Source organism: Podospora pseudopauciseta (genome assembly GCF_035222475.1).
Source record: "Podospora pseudopauciseta strain CBS 411.78 chromosome 7 map unlocalized CBS411.78m_7, whole genome shotgun sequence".
NCBI classification, from domain to species: domain Eukaryota; kingdom Fungi; phylum Ascomycota; class Sordariomycetes; order Sordariales; family Podosporaceae; genus Podospora; species Podospora pseudopauciseta.
In genome coordinates this window covers 3,053,959-3,069,920 of record NW_026946667.1, presented here as the reverse complement: position 1 = coordinate 3,069,920, position 15,962 = coordinate 3,053,959, and the positions used below count along the sequence as shown (strand labels likewise).

Here is a 15,962-nt window from a genome sequence, read left to right as displayed (position 1 = left end):
CGAGGGAATTTCCCGCATGGCTTTCTGGTTGGTGTTTCTTTTTCCGCTCGCCATTGCGGCGGGAAGTGGGAAATGGGAGACAAAAAAGATTACCACTCGCGGCAACGTTGTGCTGCATAGGAGGGTGATTGGTGGTTTGGGGCTCCATTGGTTCCCGCTCGGCAGTTCCTGAATAGGCAGTTGGTGATGCATCATGGATGGCAGTTGGAGCACCAGGATTGCGGGGGGATGCCAGGGGTTATCGGACCCTTGATAAGAGCCGTAGAATCTTTTTTTTTTCTGGATCTCCTCCCCCCCACAACCTTCCCGACGTGGGCTTATCTTGCATCTTGACTGGATGTCAAGTCTAGACTGACTTGGGGGAGGGGGGAGGGGTTGCACATTTGGGATGAACAGGGGTGGACAATATCGGTATAGGTTACCACTGGGAAGAGGTTGGAATTGGGCGGCAGCTGAGGGAGGGCCCCCCTCTGTGGGGTTTCTTGGATCTTACAGGTCCGCCGGGATAGGTCTGAATTACATCTGAGACAATTGGTGGTACTTGGGATATGTGCTAAAACTTTGGGCGATCGACCATAAACCCCCAATCGCCTTCCAGAAAGGGAACACGGTCCCGTCTGGGGTGTAACACGTACCGCGAGCCATCGGGTAACATGTTGATGATTTTGGAGTTCCTATGACTGTGGATTGGTCCTGAGCATACATCGGGATGCGGGAAGTCAGCGAAGCAGCGACAGCTGCTGTGCCCTCGCGACTCGGGATCTCTACGAAAATGTGGAATTGTCCAAAGGTACCGAGGGAGATCGGCCGTGTCTCATTGTGGCATCTGAAGAGTATATAGAGGGCCTCGTGGTTCCTGAGATTCGGGAAGAGATTCACACTGCATCATCCCGCTGTCCACCGGTTCCTGCATTTAATCTATCTCTCGGTTTCCAGCATTCCATCAGTCAACATGAAGTCCTTCTTCCTCGCTTCGGTCCTCGCGGTGGTGGCGTCTGCCATCCCCATGCCCGCCCCTGCTCCTGTATGTTGATGGTCTCTGCCATGAGAAGAGAAGACAACTGACAAGAACAACAGCCTGGAATCCCCTCCAAGTCTACTGCCCAGACCCAGCTCAACGCCTTGACTGTCAAGGCCAACTATGACAACGGCGGTTACAACCGTGACCTCTTCCCTCACTGGAACACCGTTTCAGGCGCTTGCAACACTCGGTAGGCACCATCTCAACGCGGTTCGACCCTTCATGTTTGATCAAAGTATACTGACCCTTCCACAGCGAGACCGTCCTCAAGCGTGACGGCACCAACGTCGTCACCAACTCGGCTTGCGCCTCCACCTCGGGAACATGGTACTCTCCCTTTGACGGCGCGACCTGGACTGCCGCCTCAGACGTCGACATTGACCACATGGTCCCCCTCAAGAACGCCTGGATCTCGGGAGCCTACCAGTGGACCGCCGCCAAGCGGACCCAGTTCGCCAACGACCTCAACACCCCCCAGCTGTGGGCCGTCACCGACAACGTCAACCAGGCAAAGAGCGACAAGAGCCCCGACTCGTGGAAGCCCCCCCTCACCAGCTTCTACTGCACCTACGCCAAGAGCTGGGTCGCCGTCAAGTACTCTTATGGTCTGAGCATCACCAGCGCTGAGAAGAGCGCTCTTACCAGCATGATCAACACTTGCTAAATGCAGAGGGAAGACTGAATGGATGGGATACCCCAGGGATGTGAGATGATGATAGCAGGAGTGGTGGAAGGGAAGCGCGAAAGTGCAGTGTATATGGAGGATGCTCAGATCAGTGTATATATTTTCATGAGATGAATGACAGTGAGCTTCACTGCGAGCTCAGTGATGGACCAAGGTACCTTTTCTCTTGACACCAGTTTGAATCACAAAACTCCTTTGAATGTATGAAACGAAACTAGTCTCAGGAATGTATGTACCGTTAAACCCTATCCAAACCCCACAAAAGAAACGCCATTGCGATGTAATACCATTCCAAAGCCCAAACCCACACCCCCAATAAAGAACCCCTTCTTCACAAAATCAGTTCAAAGGCAAAATCGTCAACCCACACGCCAGCTTCACCTTCCCCTCCCCCGCCGTCCCCTCCCTAAGCTCATTGTTATCATTCACAAACGTCATGGACATATCCCTAATCATGTCGGCCGCGCTCAAGCTATCCCCCATCGCCGTCCCCTTCCCCACCCCATCCTCATCACCCCCGTAGCCCCCCTCCAAGAACATGGCATCATGATGCTGATGGTACGCAAACCGGTAGTTATTCTCCCCCGCGCCGGTGATCTCTGACTTTTCCGCCAGCGTGACCGCCTTGAGGATCAGCTCGGAGATGTCCTGCTTCAGCTGACACTCGGTGAAGATGGACGAGGACTCGATCGTGTCGAGCAGGATGGACTTTCCCGTCCCGAGCCGGAGGTCCTCCAGCTCGCGCGAAATTTGCCGCTGGCTGAGGTCTGTGTTGACGGAGCCGGAGTGGGATGGGAAGTGGGGGGTTGTGGGCGTGGAAAAGGTGTACCCTGGTGATAAGGGGGCTAATGTAGGTAACGTCTCGGCGTGGGACCATTGGCTGTCGGCGAGCATATGTAGGAAAAGAACGATACCGGAGAGGGCTTGGGTCAGCAACACTGCGCGTTCGTGAGGGGAGAGCGAGAGCAGGATGTTGCCGGATTCGGTCCCGCTTCTTCGGAGGGACTCGGCCAGGAGGGGCTTTTGGTGGGTGCCAAAGGTTGAGTCGAGGACGCGGTTGAGCAGTAAGGGGTCGGTGAGGACCGAGGAGGGGTCACGGAGGTTGAAGATCTGGGCGGCTTTGGCGAAGAAGTTGGGGAGGATGTCGCGCATGTCGACGCCGTGGATCTTGCGGGCGTGGCCAGTGTCGACCTCGTAGTAGTCTGTGGCTGCTTCGGCGCAGACTGAGAGAGCGTCAGCGTGGATGCTGAGAAATACTGAAGCAAGAAACCTACATTGGGTCGAGATGACGGGGGAACTTCTCTGTGCTGTGGCAAAAGCAAGCTTGACGTCCGCCTCTCCCTTCAAGCTGACTAATGTACTGTTTGCCAGCTGTTGAAAGCTGCGAATATCATCATCCTCGTCACCAGAAGACACACAGACTCTCGGAATAGAAAACGGGAGTATCATGTTCCAATGGCGGCCAATATCCTCTTCAAACTTCTTGGAAGATATGTCTTTGAGAATATGGCCAACCGCAACCTTGGAAACACCGCGTTCGGTAGATCCAGCCCCTTTCATCCACTCCAACATGACCCGGCTCACAAACTCATCGTATTTGGTGTACACCAACACGACTGGGACGTGGACCGAGGTGATGTCTTGTGTGAAAAAGTGCTTCTCCAGATCCGAGATGCCTCGATCCTCCTCGCTGGTTGATACACAGTACCAAATCATGTGTACATGCTCGGTGTAGTCGGCGGAGGCCGATCTCCTGGACAAGAACTCAAGCACTCGGTTGTAATTCTTCTGATCGCCGTTCAGAAAATTTGGCGAGGCGTGAACAGCCAGACGGTCGTTCTGACCTTGGAGATCCAACTCGGACTCGATGTTGTGTTTGGGATCAAATGTGTCCGAGACTAGTCTCTGCGTGCTCGTATACATGGTCAGTTTTGCCAAGCGCTTCGATCGAAAGAGGTGAGAAGGGGTAAGCAGGGGTCGACACACCTTTTCAAGCTCGACTCCAAAAACCTTGGAAAACAGCTCCTGTTTGGTAGCTTCCGGATTACCCAGCACCAGGATGCGGAACTTTGAGCATGGTGATAGGAAGGTGGATGGAGGTGAGAGTGTCACCTCGGCATCAACTTGCAGTTCGGTGGTCATGGGCACTTGATCGCGGGTTGCGTATTTTTTCCTGCGTTGGGTTGAAGAATGGGTGTTTTCTGATAGCTCGATGGACTTTTGGCCCAAAATAAAATAAAATGGAGACCCTGGGTCCGACTTTTATACTGCTTGCATCATCATGTTGAAATTCGCTGTTGCTGGGCGAGGTGCGTTGTGTGTTGGCACCCAGTGGTCTGATGACGCCACTTGGTCGTAAGGGGTCAGACCACCGACATCCAACCACCACGAAATCCATCGTTCGAGATGGAAATTTGGATTATGATGATAGATTGCGGTTTCAACTTGAACGCGGAGTTTGCGCTGATAATCGCAGGAGCATTCTCAACCTCACCAATAACCAGTCATTATCAAAGTCTTGTTTCGAAGGAGCAAGGCGGCATCTCGATATTCTCATTGTGGTCGCTAATGAGCGTTCGTTGGAATTCCCATATCTGATAACAAAACATTTTTTCAATTTCCCGATAGGTTCAAAACAACTGTTGGTTACTGAAGGCTTGTATATCAAAAAATAGTCCCATCCCTGCCTCATCGCATGGTACGGTGTTCAGCATGTCTGTATGTTCCCATGACCCAGTCGAACCCTTCCAGTCCGGGCTTCTGTTAACATGCGTATCCAAAGCTAGTTCGCCCACTATGGGTACGCCGATGTCAAGTAAATGGCGATCAATGTCAAGCGTAACGTTTGTGTCTTTCTCCCATGCCCTTGTGTTGTCTAGGGGTTGAGTGTGATTGATCATTGTCGGCTCTGGAAACCCTTGGCTTAGACTAGCATTGCTTGCAACAACAAGAGCGCCTTCCGACGAAAGACCTTTGGCATCAAGGAATACCGGGGCGCCATCTTGCAAGGGCGCAACATGGGGGCTACATGCCGGTTGTTCGGGTTGGGTCAGTTGTGTGTGGTTGTTCACCAGTGTCACACCACTGTCAGCCACGGAGCTGGAGGAAGCTACGAGGTTTGGGACCTCTAATCCGTTAGGCTCTGTTGATGACAGTTCCGACCTCTGCAACGCCTCAACCGGTGCGTCCGCCAGCCAGTCTTCGAATATCAGGTCGAGAGCACGACCCAAGGCACCCTGGATGACTGCTTCAGTAGCTGCGCTTGCTGTGTCGTTTGATCTTTGATGGTTCTTGCTGTCAGAAGTTGAGATATCGCGTAGAACACCACTTTTGTGAAGCTCCCTTGTCGCTATGACGCGGCCTTGACGCTGCGTAAACTCACGAAACTGGCAGATTGCTTCGGACAAGCGATGGTCCATATAGGCTGACATGGGCCTGGTCTGATTGGGGAATAGAATGTCGCAAATTGCGAACCATTGTTCCTGTTCACTGAGACTTCGGTTTGATCGCCTCGACAGCTCCCACTGTTGGAGATGGCTAATTCCGTCCAGGGAGGCATTCGGATCCAGGATACATAGCTGCGTCAGATGGCGGTTGTGGCTGGCCTTGTCGGGAAATATTACCATGCAACGATCGCAGTAGAACGTCGGCCTGTGTCTTCGAGAAAGATGCTGTTTAACTCGGCTAACCGTATGTAGTTCACTCTTGAAGCATTTTCGGTGCTTCTGACAATCAAGCTTCCAAAATGGACAGGCGAGCAACTTCGGCGAGTTGAGTAGCTCCCCTAGTTGGACCTTAGTTCGCCGGGGTCGTCTGCCGTCAGGGGTGTCGTCTTCGTTGCTGTCGCTTTCACGGGTTCTTTTAAGCGGCTGTGAAGCAGGAGCCTCGGAACTAGATATCGCGCTTTCTCGAGACACTGAAGACCCATTGGGTGCTTCCCCATTTGCTACTTGGGTGGAATCTCCTCCGTCTTGTGGGTGTCCAGAATCACAGCCGTTCCGAGGCTGCTTTCCGGTAGCATTGGGGCGGGAAGACACTGAGATATTCCGAGATAGTTGATCCATGAACACCTTGTAGAGCAGAGTAGCAAGGCACCCAGTGAGCGATTGGTATCTGCCAGAGTGCATGTGGCAGGAAAGGTTTTGAGCCTCACTGCTTGGTGTATCTGAGATTGATAGCATGTAAGAATCAATCGTCATCTCTGATGAATATGAAGAGATGTCTGAGTTGCTTCGTGGATCAATTAGGAAGTGCGCCGCGCTCAAATCTGAGGTGTTTGGAAAAGAAGGATCTAATTTGAACTCCACCGCCAGACAGCTAGGCAATGTCTGAAGCCAGGAGAAGATCTCTTCATGATTATTCGAAACACAAGCGATTTCTGGAGGAGAGGAACAGCCCAGAGTATTGGTCAATCCATATGGGCCCTTTCGGGAGTTTATGCCTTTCGAGGATCCGCCAAGGATTCTCATCCTGGGGCTGAGGGCATACGAGTGGTGTTGCCTGAGACTCGAGTGCTCAGCAATTTGGGACAAGCATGCAAGACCTTTCAGTATTGACGATGCTTCGAAACTGAGATGGACTGGACAGGTAGTATGCGATCCCCATGTGGTCCATTTGGCGGTAAAATCTGCAAGATGGCCTTGAGTTGGTGACTGTTTCGGTACCCGAAAGAAGTGTGACAGTTCCATGATTGATGACAGTCGTGGGCTCGGATACTCCGTGATCCAGCATTTCGTCTCACTGATGTGAACGTATGAGATAATCCACTCGAATAGCCGGCTCAGGCATTTTCGTCCATTGTCCCTCTTGTAGTCTACGATGAAAAAGGTTTTGGGTTTGCTGGAGTGGCTGATGTTAGCATTGAAAACGCGAGGGCTTAGAAAATACACTTACCCAATCATAGACGGTATAAACACTGCAAGCTTTGAAGTGTCAACCCAAGAATCGACAGGGCCATGTTGTAAGTCAAGCATTTTCGCTTTCAGGTTAGACACATGCCTAACACTGATCGATGATAAAGAGCGTGTCGGTGAGCTTGCTGGATGATTGACTCTAGAATTCCCAGATGCTGAGCTGTTGATATGAAGAGACGATTGGCTCCCTTGATGAACTGCGGAGGCATAGCCTGAATCTGTGAGCGGATTGCCCCAGCCAGACTCATCTTTGCGAAACGAATTTTCTATTGTAGTGGCTGGTTCTGAAGGTCTCAGATTTTTCGAGCTGGCCTGAGCTGTCGCTGGTGGTGGCATCACAACATCCTTGGACTCAACTGCATCACCTCCAAGATCCTCAACTTCTAGATCTGGCGTCACTGGGTAGATGAAAGCAGGCTTTCGCAAAGCTGATGACCCAATTGGCGCTAAACCTCTGAAGAGATCTGGGATGTTTGCAATGTCGAGCTCTGGCTCTTGCGATGTAGCCGTTGCTGGGGTTGGCCTCAATACTCGGGATGGAAGAGAGTTCATCTGTTCCATCCAAACCTGGATCGAGCAGGACACAGCCCCCGAAGCATTTGTCCAACGTTCCATATTGTCGAAGGTGAGCGGGTAACAGGCCCCTGTATGCGGTGTCAACCCATGCTGATTTGAATTATCGTCGTCAAGTTGGCCTGAACCAGCCTCATCAAAACAATCCCGATATACGCCTTCGTCGTGTACCGCTGATTTTGTTGGATTTTCTTGAGGGACTGCGGCGAGAGTCGCATGCGACCACCCAAGGGAAGATTTTGGCAGCTTGTCATCATGTAGACTTGGGCAGACGATCAGGGCTTCCCAGTCTCCTGCGGGGTCCTGTTGGTTTCTGGGGATATGATATGTTGCCATTGTCAACGGAGAACCATATGGTGCATCAGTTGTGATGTATTCGAAAATCAAAGTGCCCTCAAAACGGGATTTTGAAAAGAGAGCTATCTGTCATATTCTTTTCTTTTCGATGGGCCAGAGCCAACATCGACTGAGAAAGTGCCTGGTGACAGGGCTTCAGCACCATTGTGCTGAAGACTTCACCTGTCGTATAATTGGCACGGAGGTTTCCGAACATGCATGGTGGCTGGCGCTGCTTGCAGCAGTGCACAATTCCATTTTCCCGTTCTGGTTCACGAGAAAAAATCTATCCACCTCAAATTCGAGGGGAAATTTATGCTTTATCAAACTGTGCAGTTGGAAAGGTTCAAAAGACAGTGTAGGCAGACATTCAATCTATATCACAAAGCATGTGAGGTGTCTGGGATAGGAGTTGTAGTCAGCGGGTAGGAATCAGTGGGTAGGAATCAGTGAGTAAGAATCAGTGGGTAGGTATCAGTAGGTAGGATCTTGTGGGAGTCGGTGTAGGATTTCACTTTATTTCACTTGGCCAAAAGTACCCAATGGCACGTTGCACCTTCCGCTTGACAGCTCCTTCCGAGGCCTCTGATTCGGCCGGCATTTGTGCCACTTTGGCGCCTTCCGGCAACTCCAGGAACCTGTCGGGTGTTAGCGTCACAGGACTTGGAGACGACATGGCAGGTGATTGGACACTGAGACCTCCCCACGATCTGCTGCTGGCACCAAGCAGAACTCCTTCCATAAAAGTCATCCAAGAGCCGAGAAGAAATTGTTCAGGGGACGGGATTGAGGCGATACGTTCCATTGGAGTTGTGGAAAAAGTCGGCCACATGAGGTGGTCGACCACCGAATTGGACATCTGGGTGGAAATTCAAGACAATGGCCAACCTCCTTGAATGCTCCAGGGGTCATCCATCCCCCTTTTCTCAGCAATAGCTGGGTCTGATTCACTGTGGGCGAGGGGGGAGCTGATATAAAACATGGAATTCACTTCATCCCATCCCGTCTCAATCCACTTGCTCCCAGCAGGTATTTTGTCCCTCATGGCCATGATCTGGCAGTGCTATCCATCTCTTTATATTTTCTGTTCTCTCTCAGTCGCTCCTTTTGAACACCTCCAGCCAGCCAGTTTCACCTCACCATGGTCATGAGAATCCTCCAGTCGCTGGCCTTCGTGGCCAGCTTCGCCGGCTTGCTGGTAAATGCTCAAGATGCCTGCAAGCTCCAAGACCGCACCTTCAGCACCGAGCAGACACCAGCCGGGAATTACCAGCCCGCCAGTGTCTTCATGAGCCCGGCCAGCCAGCTCTCGCCAAAGTTCTACATTTCGGTCGTGAACCTGACTCCCCACCGGTTCATTCTTGAAAATACCCACTCGTACCAGATGAGCACCTTCGACTTTGGCGACGTTCCCCAGGGCAAAAGCAGACAGAATGCGATTAAGTATCGCAATAGAATTGCTACTCAAGACGATGCTGGCGAGGCTTACTACCGTATCGACGGAACCAACAAGAAGTTTGCTCTGCGCGTCAAGGGGACTGGGCCCTTGGTAGATCAGCGGTCCGTCACGCTCGATCTCTCCGGGATGAACCTAGGCCAACGCATCTACCAGTTCCCCGGCGGCGAGTCCTCGGTCACTCTGGTCATAACCGGCAGTTCCAAATACGGCTTTTATGCCTCCCTTCGCCACGACAGAGGCGGGTGGATGCGTTGGATATACAACACCATCAAAGACAGGCCCGTCCGCCATCTCTTCCTCCCAGGCACCCACGACTCGGGAATGTCCAAGATTACCAACAAGATCAGGAGCATCGGAAACTCGTTCAACACCCAAAACCAAGGCATCAACATCTACGACCAGCTCCGCGCCGGCGCCCGCTGGTTCGACCTGCGCGTCGGCTCCGTCCACGACGACAACAACCCAGCCCGCAACCTCGGCTTCCACACCCTCCACGTCAACGACGAAACAGCCACGGTCTGCATCGGCAACTCGGGCGAGTCCCTGGACGAAGTCATCTCCGAGATCAACCTCTTCACCCGCGAAAACCCGGGCGAGCTCATCTTCCTCAGCGTCCGCTACCTCATCGGCCGCTACGAAACCCCCGACCGCGGCCCCATCTACTGGGACGCCCAGCTCTGGAACGACTTCCTCTCCAAGATCCGTGGCGTCAACAACCGCTGCCCCAACCTCGACACCTCGGTTCCCTTCCAGAATCAACCGGCTTCCTACTTCATGGACCGCAACGACGGCAAAGGCTGCGTCATCTTCCTGCTTAACGGGCAGAACCTCAAGGACGTGCCCAAGGAAGCCGTCGGCGACGGGCTGTACGCCCAAAACAGGATCGGGGTCAGGGATCACTGGTCCAACATACAAGACATCAACGCCCTGGCCCCCGATCAGATCAGCAACTGGAAGGACCTCAAGCGCGGCGGGGACAAGGACTTTGGCCAGTTCCACATCGCCCAGTGGCTCGCCACCCCGAACGCGGTGGCGTCGACGGCGTATAGCCTCCAGGGTTTTGCCATACAGCAGGTCAACCCGGCTTTGTACTGGGCGGGCGTGGCCGGGATGAGCCCCGAGTCGTGGCCGAACGTCATGATGGTGGACTACATTGGCGTTCAGCAAAGGCATCAGTTGAGTTGGAACATGCTCAGCGCCGAGATGTACTGGCTGGGCATCGGGATGAACTTGTACGTCATCAGTGAGAACTGTGACGTGAACAAGCTGAAGAGTCCGTTGGTCAAGGCGAGGGATCTTGAGTCGGCGGGAGGGGAGAAGTCTTGGAATGGTATCATATTCGCCGACGGCAGGTCGATCGATCATCCCTCCCCCGAGCTCCACCCTGGCCACACAACTATTCTTCGTAACGGCACCATCTTCGCGAATGGGACTGTCTTGGAGACAACGATTCCGAACCCTTGGATTTGAGACGTTGTATGGCATAGGCGTTTGTGTGTTTTAGATACCCAGATCATACATAGATGCTGCTAGCTCAGGAATATCTAGCATAGCACAGAGGATAATACAAGGGAACAGGTCCCCTTTTGAGAAATGCCAAGGTCATCAGTCTGATATATGCGTTCGTGGTGGTGATAATTTCCCCATTAGTACACAAGATCCTGCCAGGAGTCACTAATGTTGGTTTGGTCGCTGGTGGAGCGTCTCGTTCTTCATGCTGACTGCTAAGGGTTACAGTAAGCAAGGTTGCAACATGAGCAGGGAGAGGGCACCACACAATGAAAGGCATCAGCCGGCATTGATAAATCGATAAATAGTCTAAGCCCGTCCCCTGAAAGATACACATCACCCTTCCAATCCTCCATCCTCTTTTCCACTGCATGTCAGCGTAACCCTTAAACTTCCACACTCGGCTTCCTCTCCTCCTTCCCGCCCCGACCATCTACATCCTCCCCCCTCTCCCTCATCTTCTTGATCTGCGTCCGCTCGACTTCCTGCCTTGCCTTCATCCTCTCCAAATCACCGTCCTCCCCCAAGAAGCTCACCTCTCCCCTCACTCGCCCATGCGGCTCGCCACTCGTATCCCTACGTCTCGTGCGTTCCACCGCATCAGCAACCTTGCCCTCGCCACAAGTCTCCATCTTGCCCTGAGCATCCTCATTCTCGTTCTGCAACGCCTCCCCGCCCTCGCCCTCGTAGTGTGTAGCTCTTCTCTCCCGCTCGCTAGTGGGCTTTCCGCCGTGAACGCCTCGCCCGAGGGACCCCGCCGTGGGTTTGCCAGAAGCCTCGTTGTAAGGGTTGCGGCGGCAGGTGAGGTAGTCAGTCCCAGGGGCGTTAGCCGTGGGAGAGGCCGTTGCGAGGGGTGTGTCGCCTACCGCGAACTCGGAGAGGTTGCGTGTCATGGGATGTCGGAGGTGCATTGGGGCGGCGCTGGGGTTGGCATTGGCACCGGCGTTGTATACTTCTGATTTGGGGGGTTGGGAAGGGACGGAGCCCGAGGGGGACTGGCCAGAGGTGGGGTGGGACATGGTTACTGGTCCGTGGTCTGATGGCTGTTCTGGAGTTAAATCTCGTCCGGAAGTATGCTTGAAGTCTTTTTTGCAAGGTATGGGATATTGTGTGTTGGATGTAGAAGGAGGTGCATGCGCAGCGAGCGGAGTGGTATAAAAGCTGACTGCCTGGGCAATGACGTAGGGGACCCCTTCATGCAGGCGGCCGATGATGACGGTTGAGGCTTGTGGAAGTTGCAAGACAGTCCCAAACAAATAAACAGCCGTCTTCAACGGCCGAAAGTCAAACTCTATCGTGACCTCTTGGCGGGGATTCACTTTTGCCGCTTTCGGTACGAAGGGACGGGAGCTTAATTGAGGGGAGGGGGCAGCCGCGATGGGTGATCAGTTGGAGAACATGTTCGATATCAGTGACGTCACCGCTGACTCTTTTTTTGTTTGTTGTCAACATCCTTATCGATGGTTGACGGTAGTGGGACTGCGCAGATCAGGTGGCCAGTATCTAGCATAAACCAAAACATTTCCCTGTCTATATTTTTATGGTATCCTCTCATAACTAAATGATGCCTATCCGTAAATCATCCTACAAGCCCAGCTATCAGGACACTCTTCACCGTGACGAAAACAAGGGGCTGCTTGAGAAGGAAATGCCAAAAGGGTATTCTTGAAACTGCAGGTATAGCTATCCTGGACCAATGAAGACAGCTGGCGCGAAAAAGAAATCCCAAAATGTTGACTCCCAAGATGGTATGTACATACAACCATGCTATGCAATGAAATCCCTTCCTCTATAGACTGTTGAGAAATCCACCAACCCACACTCTAACTGACTGGTACCCAAAATTTAGAAGAGAGCGAAGACACCGGCAACGAGAGCCAGGCCGGCGATCGTGACAGCCGAGAGGCCCTTGCCGAGGGAAGCACTGCCCTCGACGACATCATCCTGGTTGGAAGCCTCGGAGTCGGTGCCAGTCTCGGAAGAGCCGGAGTCAGTGCTTCCACCAGTGCTGCCGGCACCGCCAGTGGCAGAGCTGCCGGGGGCGCTCACGCTGGTCTGGGAGCCGGTGGCGCTAGCGGTAGAGGAAGCAGAAGTACCGGTGGGGGTGTCAAAGGTGGTGGGGCAGGTGAGGTCAAAGAGAGGCTTGGTGGAGAGATCCTTGGTGATGGCGAACTGCATTTTGTTGTCGGGGTTGGAGTCACGGAGGTTGTACCAGAAAGTGGGGACCTTGTTGAAGAGCTTGCGGCAGCCGATCTCCTGCCAATAATACTTGGCGTTGGCGACGGTGGCCTCGGCCTCATCCCAGTCAGGGCCGGAAGCGGGCCAACCAGTCTCGGTAATCCAGATAGGCTTGCCACCAACAGCGGCAGCAACGGCATCGTAGGCGCGGTCGAAAAGCTTGCCCGAGTTCTTGATGTGGTTGCCCTTGCCGCTCTCATAGTAAGGGTACTCATCAACACCAACCCAGTCGAGAGCGTCGACTACGGCCTTGTTGGTGGCGTTGGTGTAGGCATCCCAGGTGTCGACGTGACCGATGGGGACCTTGGCGAGAGCAGTCCCGGCAACCGACTTCTTGTAATCGCTGATGAACTTGAGCAGGACGTCAGGGCCAGCACCGACGCCCGCCTCGTTCTTGATACCGGTCTCGGAGATGCGGTATAGATCCTCGCTGCCGATGGACATGCCGATGACCAGGTCGGTGAAAGACTTGCCATACTTGTCGATGGCCTTCTTCAGGGCGTTGAGCTCGTTGGCGATACTATCGGTGCCCGAGGTCCAGACACCGAGAAGGATCTTGGTCTTGGTCTCGACGGCGGCCTCGAAGGCCGAGATGGGGTCGTCCTTGGAGTAGGCCTGAATGTTGGTGTACAAACGCACAGCGTTGAATGTTCCTGGAGCGCTCTCGAGATTCTGAGCGGTCTTGAACTCCTGGAGGAAGTCGGCCTTGAACTTGGCCGAGTGGTCGGCCTTGGTGGATCCCGAGTTGAAACCGAGATAGTTCTCAGCGGAGGCGCCCGAGGCGAGGACGCCAGCCACAGCTGCCAGAGTTGTGAAAGCGCGCATGTTGAGAGATGTGTGTGGTGTGAGGGGGAGCTGGTGGTGAGCTAAACTTCGACCTCGAGGTTTTAAATGATGCTGAAGCAGTGGCAAACGCGCGAGTAGAGCAGCGACTGTCAGACTTGGCGATTGCGTCACACGAGAAAACTGTTTAAAAACGGTAAAAGTCGGTTGTGACTTGTGAGCGAGTGTCAGAAGAGGTTGTGTTGGGAAAGAACGTGGTCGTCTCGGGAGACGGTTGGATGAGCAAAGAATGGAGGAAGAAGGAGCAAGAGAAGGTGTTCGGTGTGACGGCGAAGGAAGGTCGAGATGTCTTGAAGAAAAGAGGAACACCACACGATGGCCTGGCTGGGGTCGTGAGATTATTATTACGGGCTCTCGACGCCACGGGGCCACACAGCAGCCCTGGGTTGTCAACCAACCCCTGGCCGGTGCTGCTGCATGCTGCAGGTCCATGTCCAATGCCAGGGCGGCTGAGCACAGCCCCAAGAAGTCATCTCATCTCTTGGCGACTGCCGATCGACAGGATGCCCCAGTGTGCCCCATTTCTGCCCAGGCACAACATGCATCAATTTTGCACTAAAAAGGTGAGCACATGTTGCCATCAAAAACCGAATGGGGCAATTCCATGCTGGCGACTGGTAACAGCAGCACAAACTACCTACCCACGCGCCGAGGTGGTGATCCAACCTGGAACTGTGTGTGTGTGTGTGTGTGTGTGTGTGTGTGTGTGTTGTGGTCCGCCGGCATGGTTCATCCGTTTGTCATGATCCAACTCGCTCGTGTTCACTCGTATCCGCGCGTTCCGGGAATTGGCGGCAACTGGCAAAAGGTGGTTCCCCTGAAAAAGGCCCCACCTCTGGAAAACCTGGAACCAGATGCTGGAATTCCCAGAGCCGGAGCTATCCAACGGTACCCCGCCCATGGCCCCCTTTTTTTAGCCATTCCAACGGCCACTTCCCTGGCCTGCTGTGGAGAACACGCAGAAACGCAGAAACAACATTTGATGATCGCAGCTGAAAGTGGTCCTTTGGTGTGTTTCATGACTTTTGCCTGACAAATATCAGTCGTGTCTGGCTCAACGTGTCACCGGCCTCCCTGACTTCAACTTTTGACAAAGGACTCCTCCGTGGCCCCGGCCTCCGAGCAGTGGGACGAATCTCGGTAACACGGCGCCCGAAACCGCCGGTCTGGTCGTTGACTGTCTGGCGACCACCACATGGTCGGGCCGAGTGACTCCGGTCAACCGGGATTGGGGCCAGACCTCAACGTCTCACACAAAACTCCATGTTGGCGACCACTGTGCAAGGAAGGATTTACTGTAGAGACGGTGCTGCGACTTTCACTTCGTAAACTAGCAATAACCTCGGCAGGCTCTCGATAATGACAAAAACCAGGATGAATATGAGGCTCATTTAACTAACTCTCTTGGGCATAGCTCGAGTGCAATTCGATTGAACTCGACACTATGTACCAGTTTGTTCAAGTTGACCCAACTTTCAACTCAAACCAACCAACCTCAGCAAATCATTCCCAGCGATGGACTCGGAAGAGGAATCGGTCAGTGAATGCGAATACCAAGAGATATGGAGCGCAGAACGGATCGCCAAGGCACCTGAATGTCAACTTCGTGCTGTTCTGAAAGCACTATGCAAGGTTGATGTGAAGCTCCGGGAACGCATGACGCAAGCTTTGGAGGCGGTTCAGTCCTACGATGGCGAGGGGGAGGAGAGCGAGGAAGATGGGGATGCATTTGAAGTTGATATCTGTTGCCGATGTAACAAGGCTTGGGTCCGAGATTATGACCTTGATGGAGACTGCCGCTATCATCCTGGCAGGCTACTTCCTTTTCCAACATTCCAGTTTCCTCTACTAACCGGATCGTAGAGTCTCTTGTGGTGGGTGATTCATCATACACTTGGGAAGGTTGGGTTTGGGAAGATAACGGTCTCCAAGACACTCCCGAAAACCGTGAGAACAAGCCTGGAGGGTTTCGGTACACATGTGCTGCGACAAGATTGCGAGCGCACGAGGTTGTACATATGGCAAACATCAATTACTCGAATACAAAGCCTTGGCAGAAAAGAAAAGGCAAAGAAAGAGGTCGGTCTCGAAGATCAGTAAAGAGTGAGAAGACGTACAAAGAGTTGGTGTCAATAGAGAAAAAAAGGGGTGTCAACAGTTGCCAAGTCGGTGGGGCTCAGATAGGGAAATTGCAATCCCACGAGCGCACTTCGTTTGCATGTTTATATCTGCTCAAAATTCAAAGCTCTGAATCTTTTCGGCATTCATCCCCATGTTCCCCGACTTTATCTTCTCTTTCATCATGGCTACGCATGCTGAAAGGTTGGACTACCTTTTCAATGCGCCGGAAGAGCATCTGCGCGATGCAGTGTATGCTTTGTGCAA

General features: G+C 53.1%; 7 protein-coding genes across 7 annotated transcripts; 2 read left to right on the top strand and 5 right to left on the bottom strand.

The window, feature by feature from the left end:
* Positions 1-952: 952 nt before the first annotated feature.
* On the top strand, positions 953-2,019 carry QC763_701290 (uncharacterized protein; the record flags this gene model as incomplete). The annotated part of the gene is made up of 3 exons (XM_062915146.1): positions 953-1,024; positions 1,078-1,211; positions 1,277-2,019. 3 exons carry the CDS (start codon positions 953-955, stop codon positions 1,683-1,685), a joined length of 615 nt encoding a protein of 204 aa, XP_062762216.1. The 3' UTR covers positions 1,686-2,019.
* On the bottom strand, positions 1,760-3,848 carry QC763_701300 (uncharacterized protein; the record flags this gene model as incomplete). The annotated part of the gene is made up of 3 exons (XM_062915147.1): positions 1,760-2,929; positions 2,981-3,611; positions 3,693-3,848. 3 exons carry the CDS (start codon positions 3,846-3,848, stop codon positions 2,046-2,048), a joined length of 1,671 nt encoding a protein of 556 aa, XP_062762215.1. The 3' UTR covers positions 1,760-2,045.
* Positions 3,849-4,336: 488 nt separating this feature from the next.
* Positions 4,337-6,663, bottom strand: QC763_701310 (uncharacterized protein; the record flags this gene model as incomplete). The annotated part of the gene is made up of 2 exons (XM_062915148.1): positions 4,337-6,545; positions 6,623-6,663. The coding sequence occupies 2 exons, from the start codon at positions 6,661-6,663 to the stop codon at positions 4,337-4,339; spliced, it is 2,250 nt and encodes a 749-aa protein (XP_062762214.1).
* Positions 6,664-8,283: 1,620 nt separating this feature from the next.
* On the top strand, positions 8,284-10,457 carry QC763_701320 (uncharacterized protein; the record flags this gene model as incomplete). The annotated part of the gene is made up of 2 exons (XM_062915149.1): positions 8,284-8,557; positions 8,740-10,457. Exons 1-2 carry the CDS (start codon positions 8,509-8,511, stop codon positions 10,455-10,457), a joined length of 1,767 nt encoding a protein of 588 aa, XP_062762213.1. The 5' UTR covers positions 8,284-8,508.
* Positions 10,458-10,882: 425 nt separating this feature from the next.
* QC763_701330 (uncharacterized protein) lies at positions 10,883-11,515 on the bottom strand (the record flags this gene model as incomplete). Its single annotated transcript, XM_062915150.1, has 1 exon — positions 10,883-11,515. One exon carries the CDS (start codon positions 11,513-11,515, stop codon positions 10,883-10,885), a length of 633 nt encoding a protein of 210 aa, XP_062762212.1.
* An 826-nt stretch (positions 11,516-12,341) lies between these two features.
* On the bottom strand, positions 12,342-13,559 carry QC763_701340 (uncharacterized protein; the record flags this gene model as incomplete). Its single annotated transcript, XM_062915151.1, has 1 exon — positions 12,342-13,559. The coding sequence occupies one exon, from the start codon at positions 13,557-13,559 to the stop codon at positions 12,342-12,344; it is 1,218 nt and encodes a 405-aa protein (XP_062762211.1).
* Positions 13,560-15,114: 1,555 nt separating this feature from the next.
* On the bottom strand, positions 15,115-15,411 carry QC763_701350 (uncharacterized protein; the record flags this gene model as incomplete). Its single annotated transcript, XM_062915152.1, has 1 exon — positions 15,115-15,411. The coding sequence occupies one exon, from the start codon at positions 15,409-15,411 to the stop codon at positions 15,115-15,117; it is 297 nt and encodes a 98-aa protein (XP_062762210.1).
* Positions 15,412-15,962: the final 551 nt, after the last annotated feature.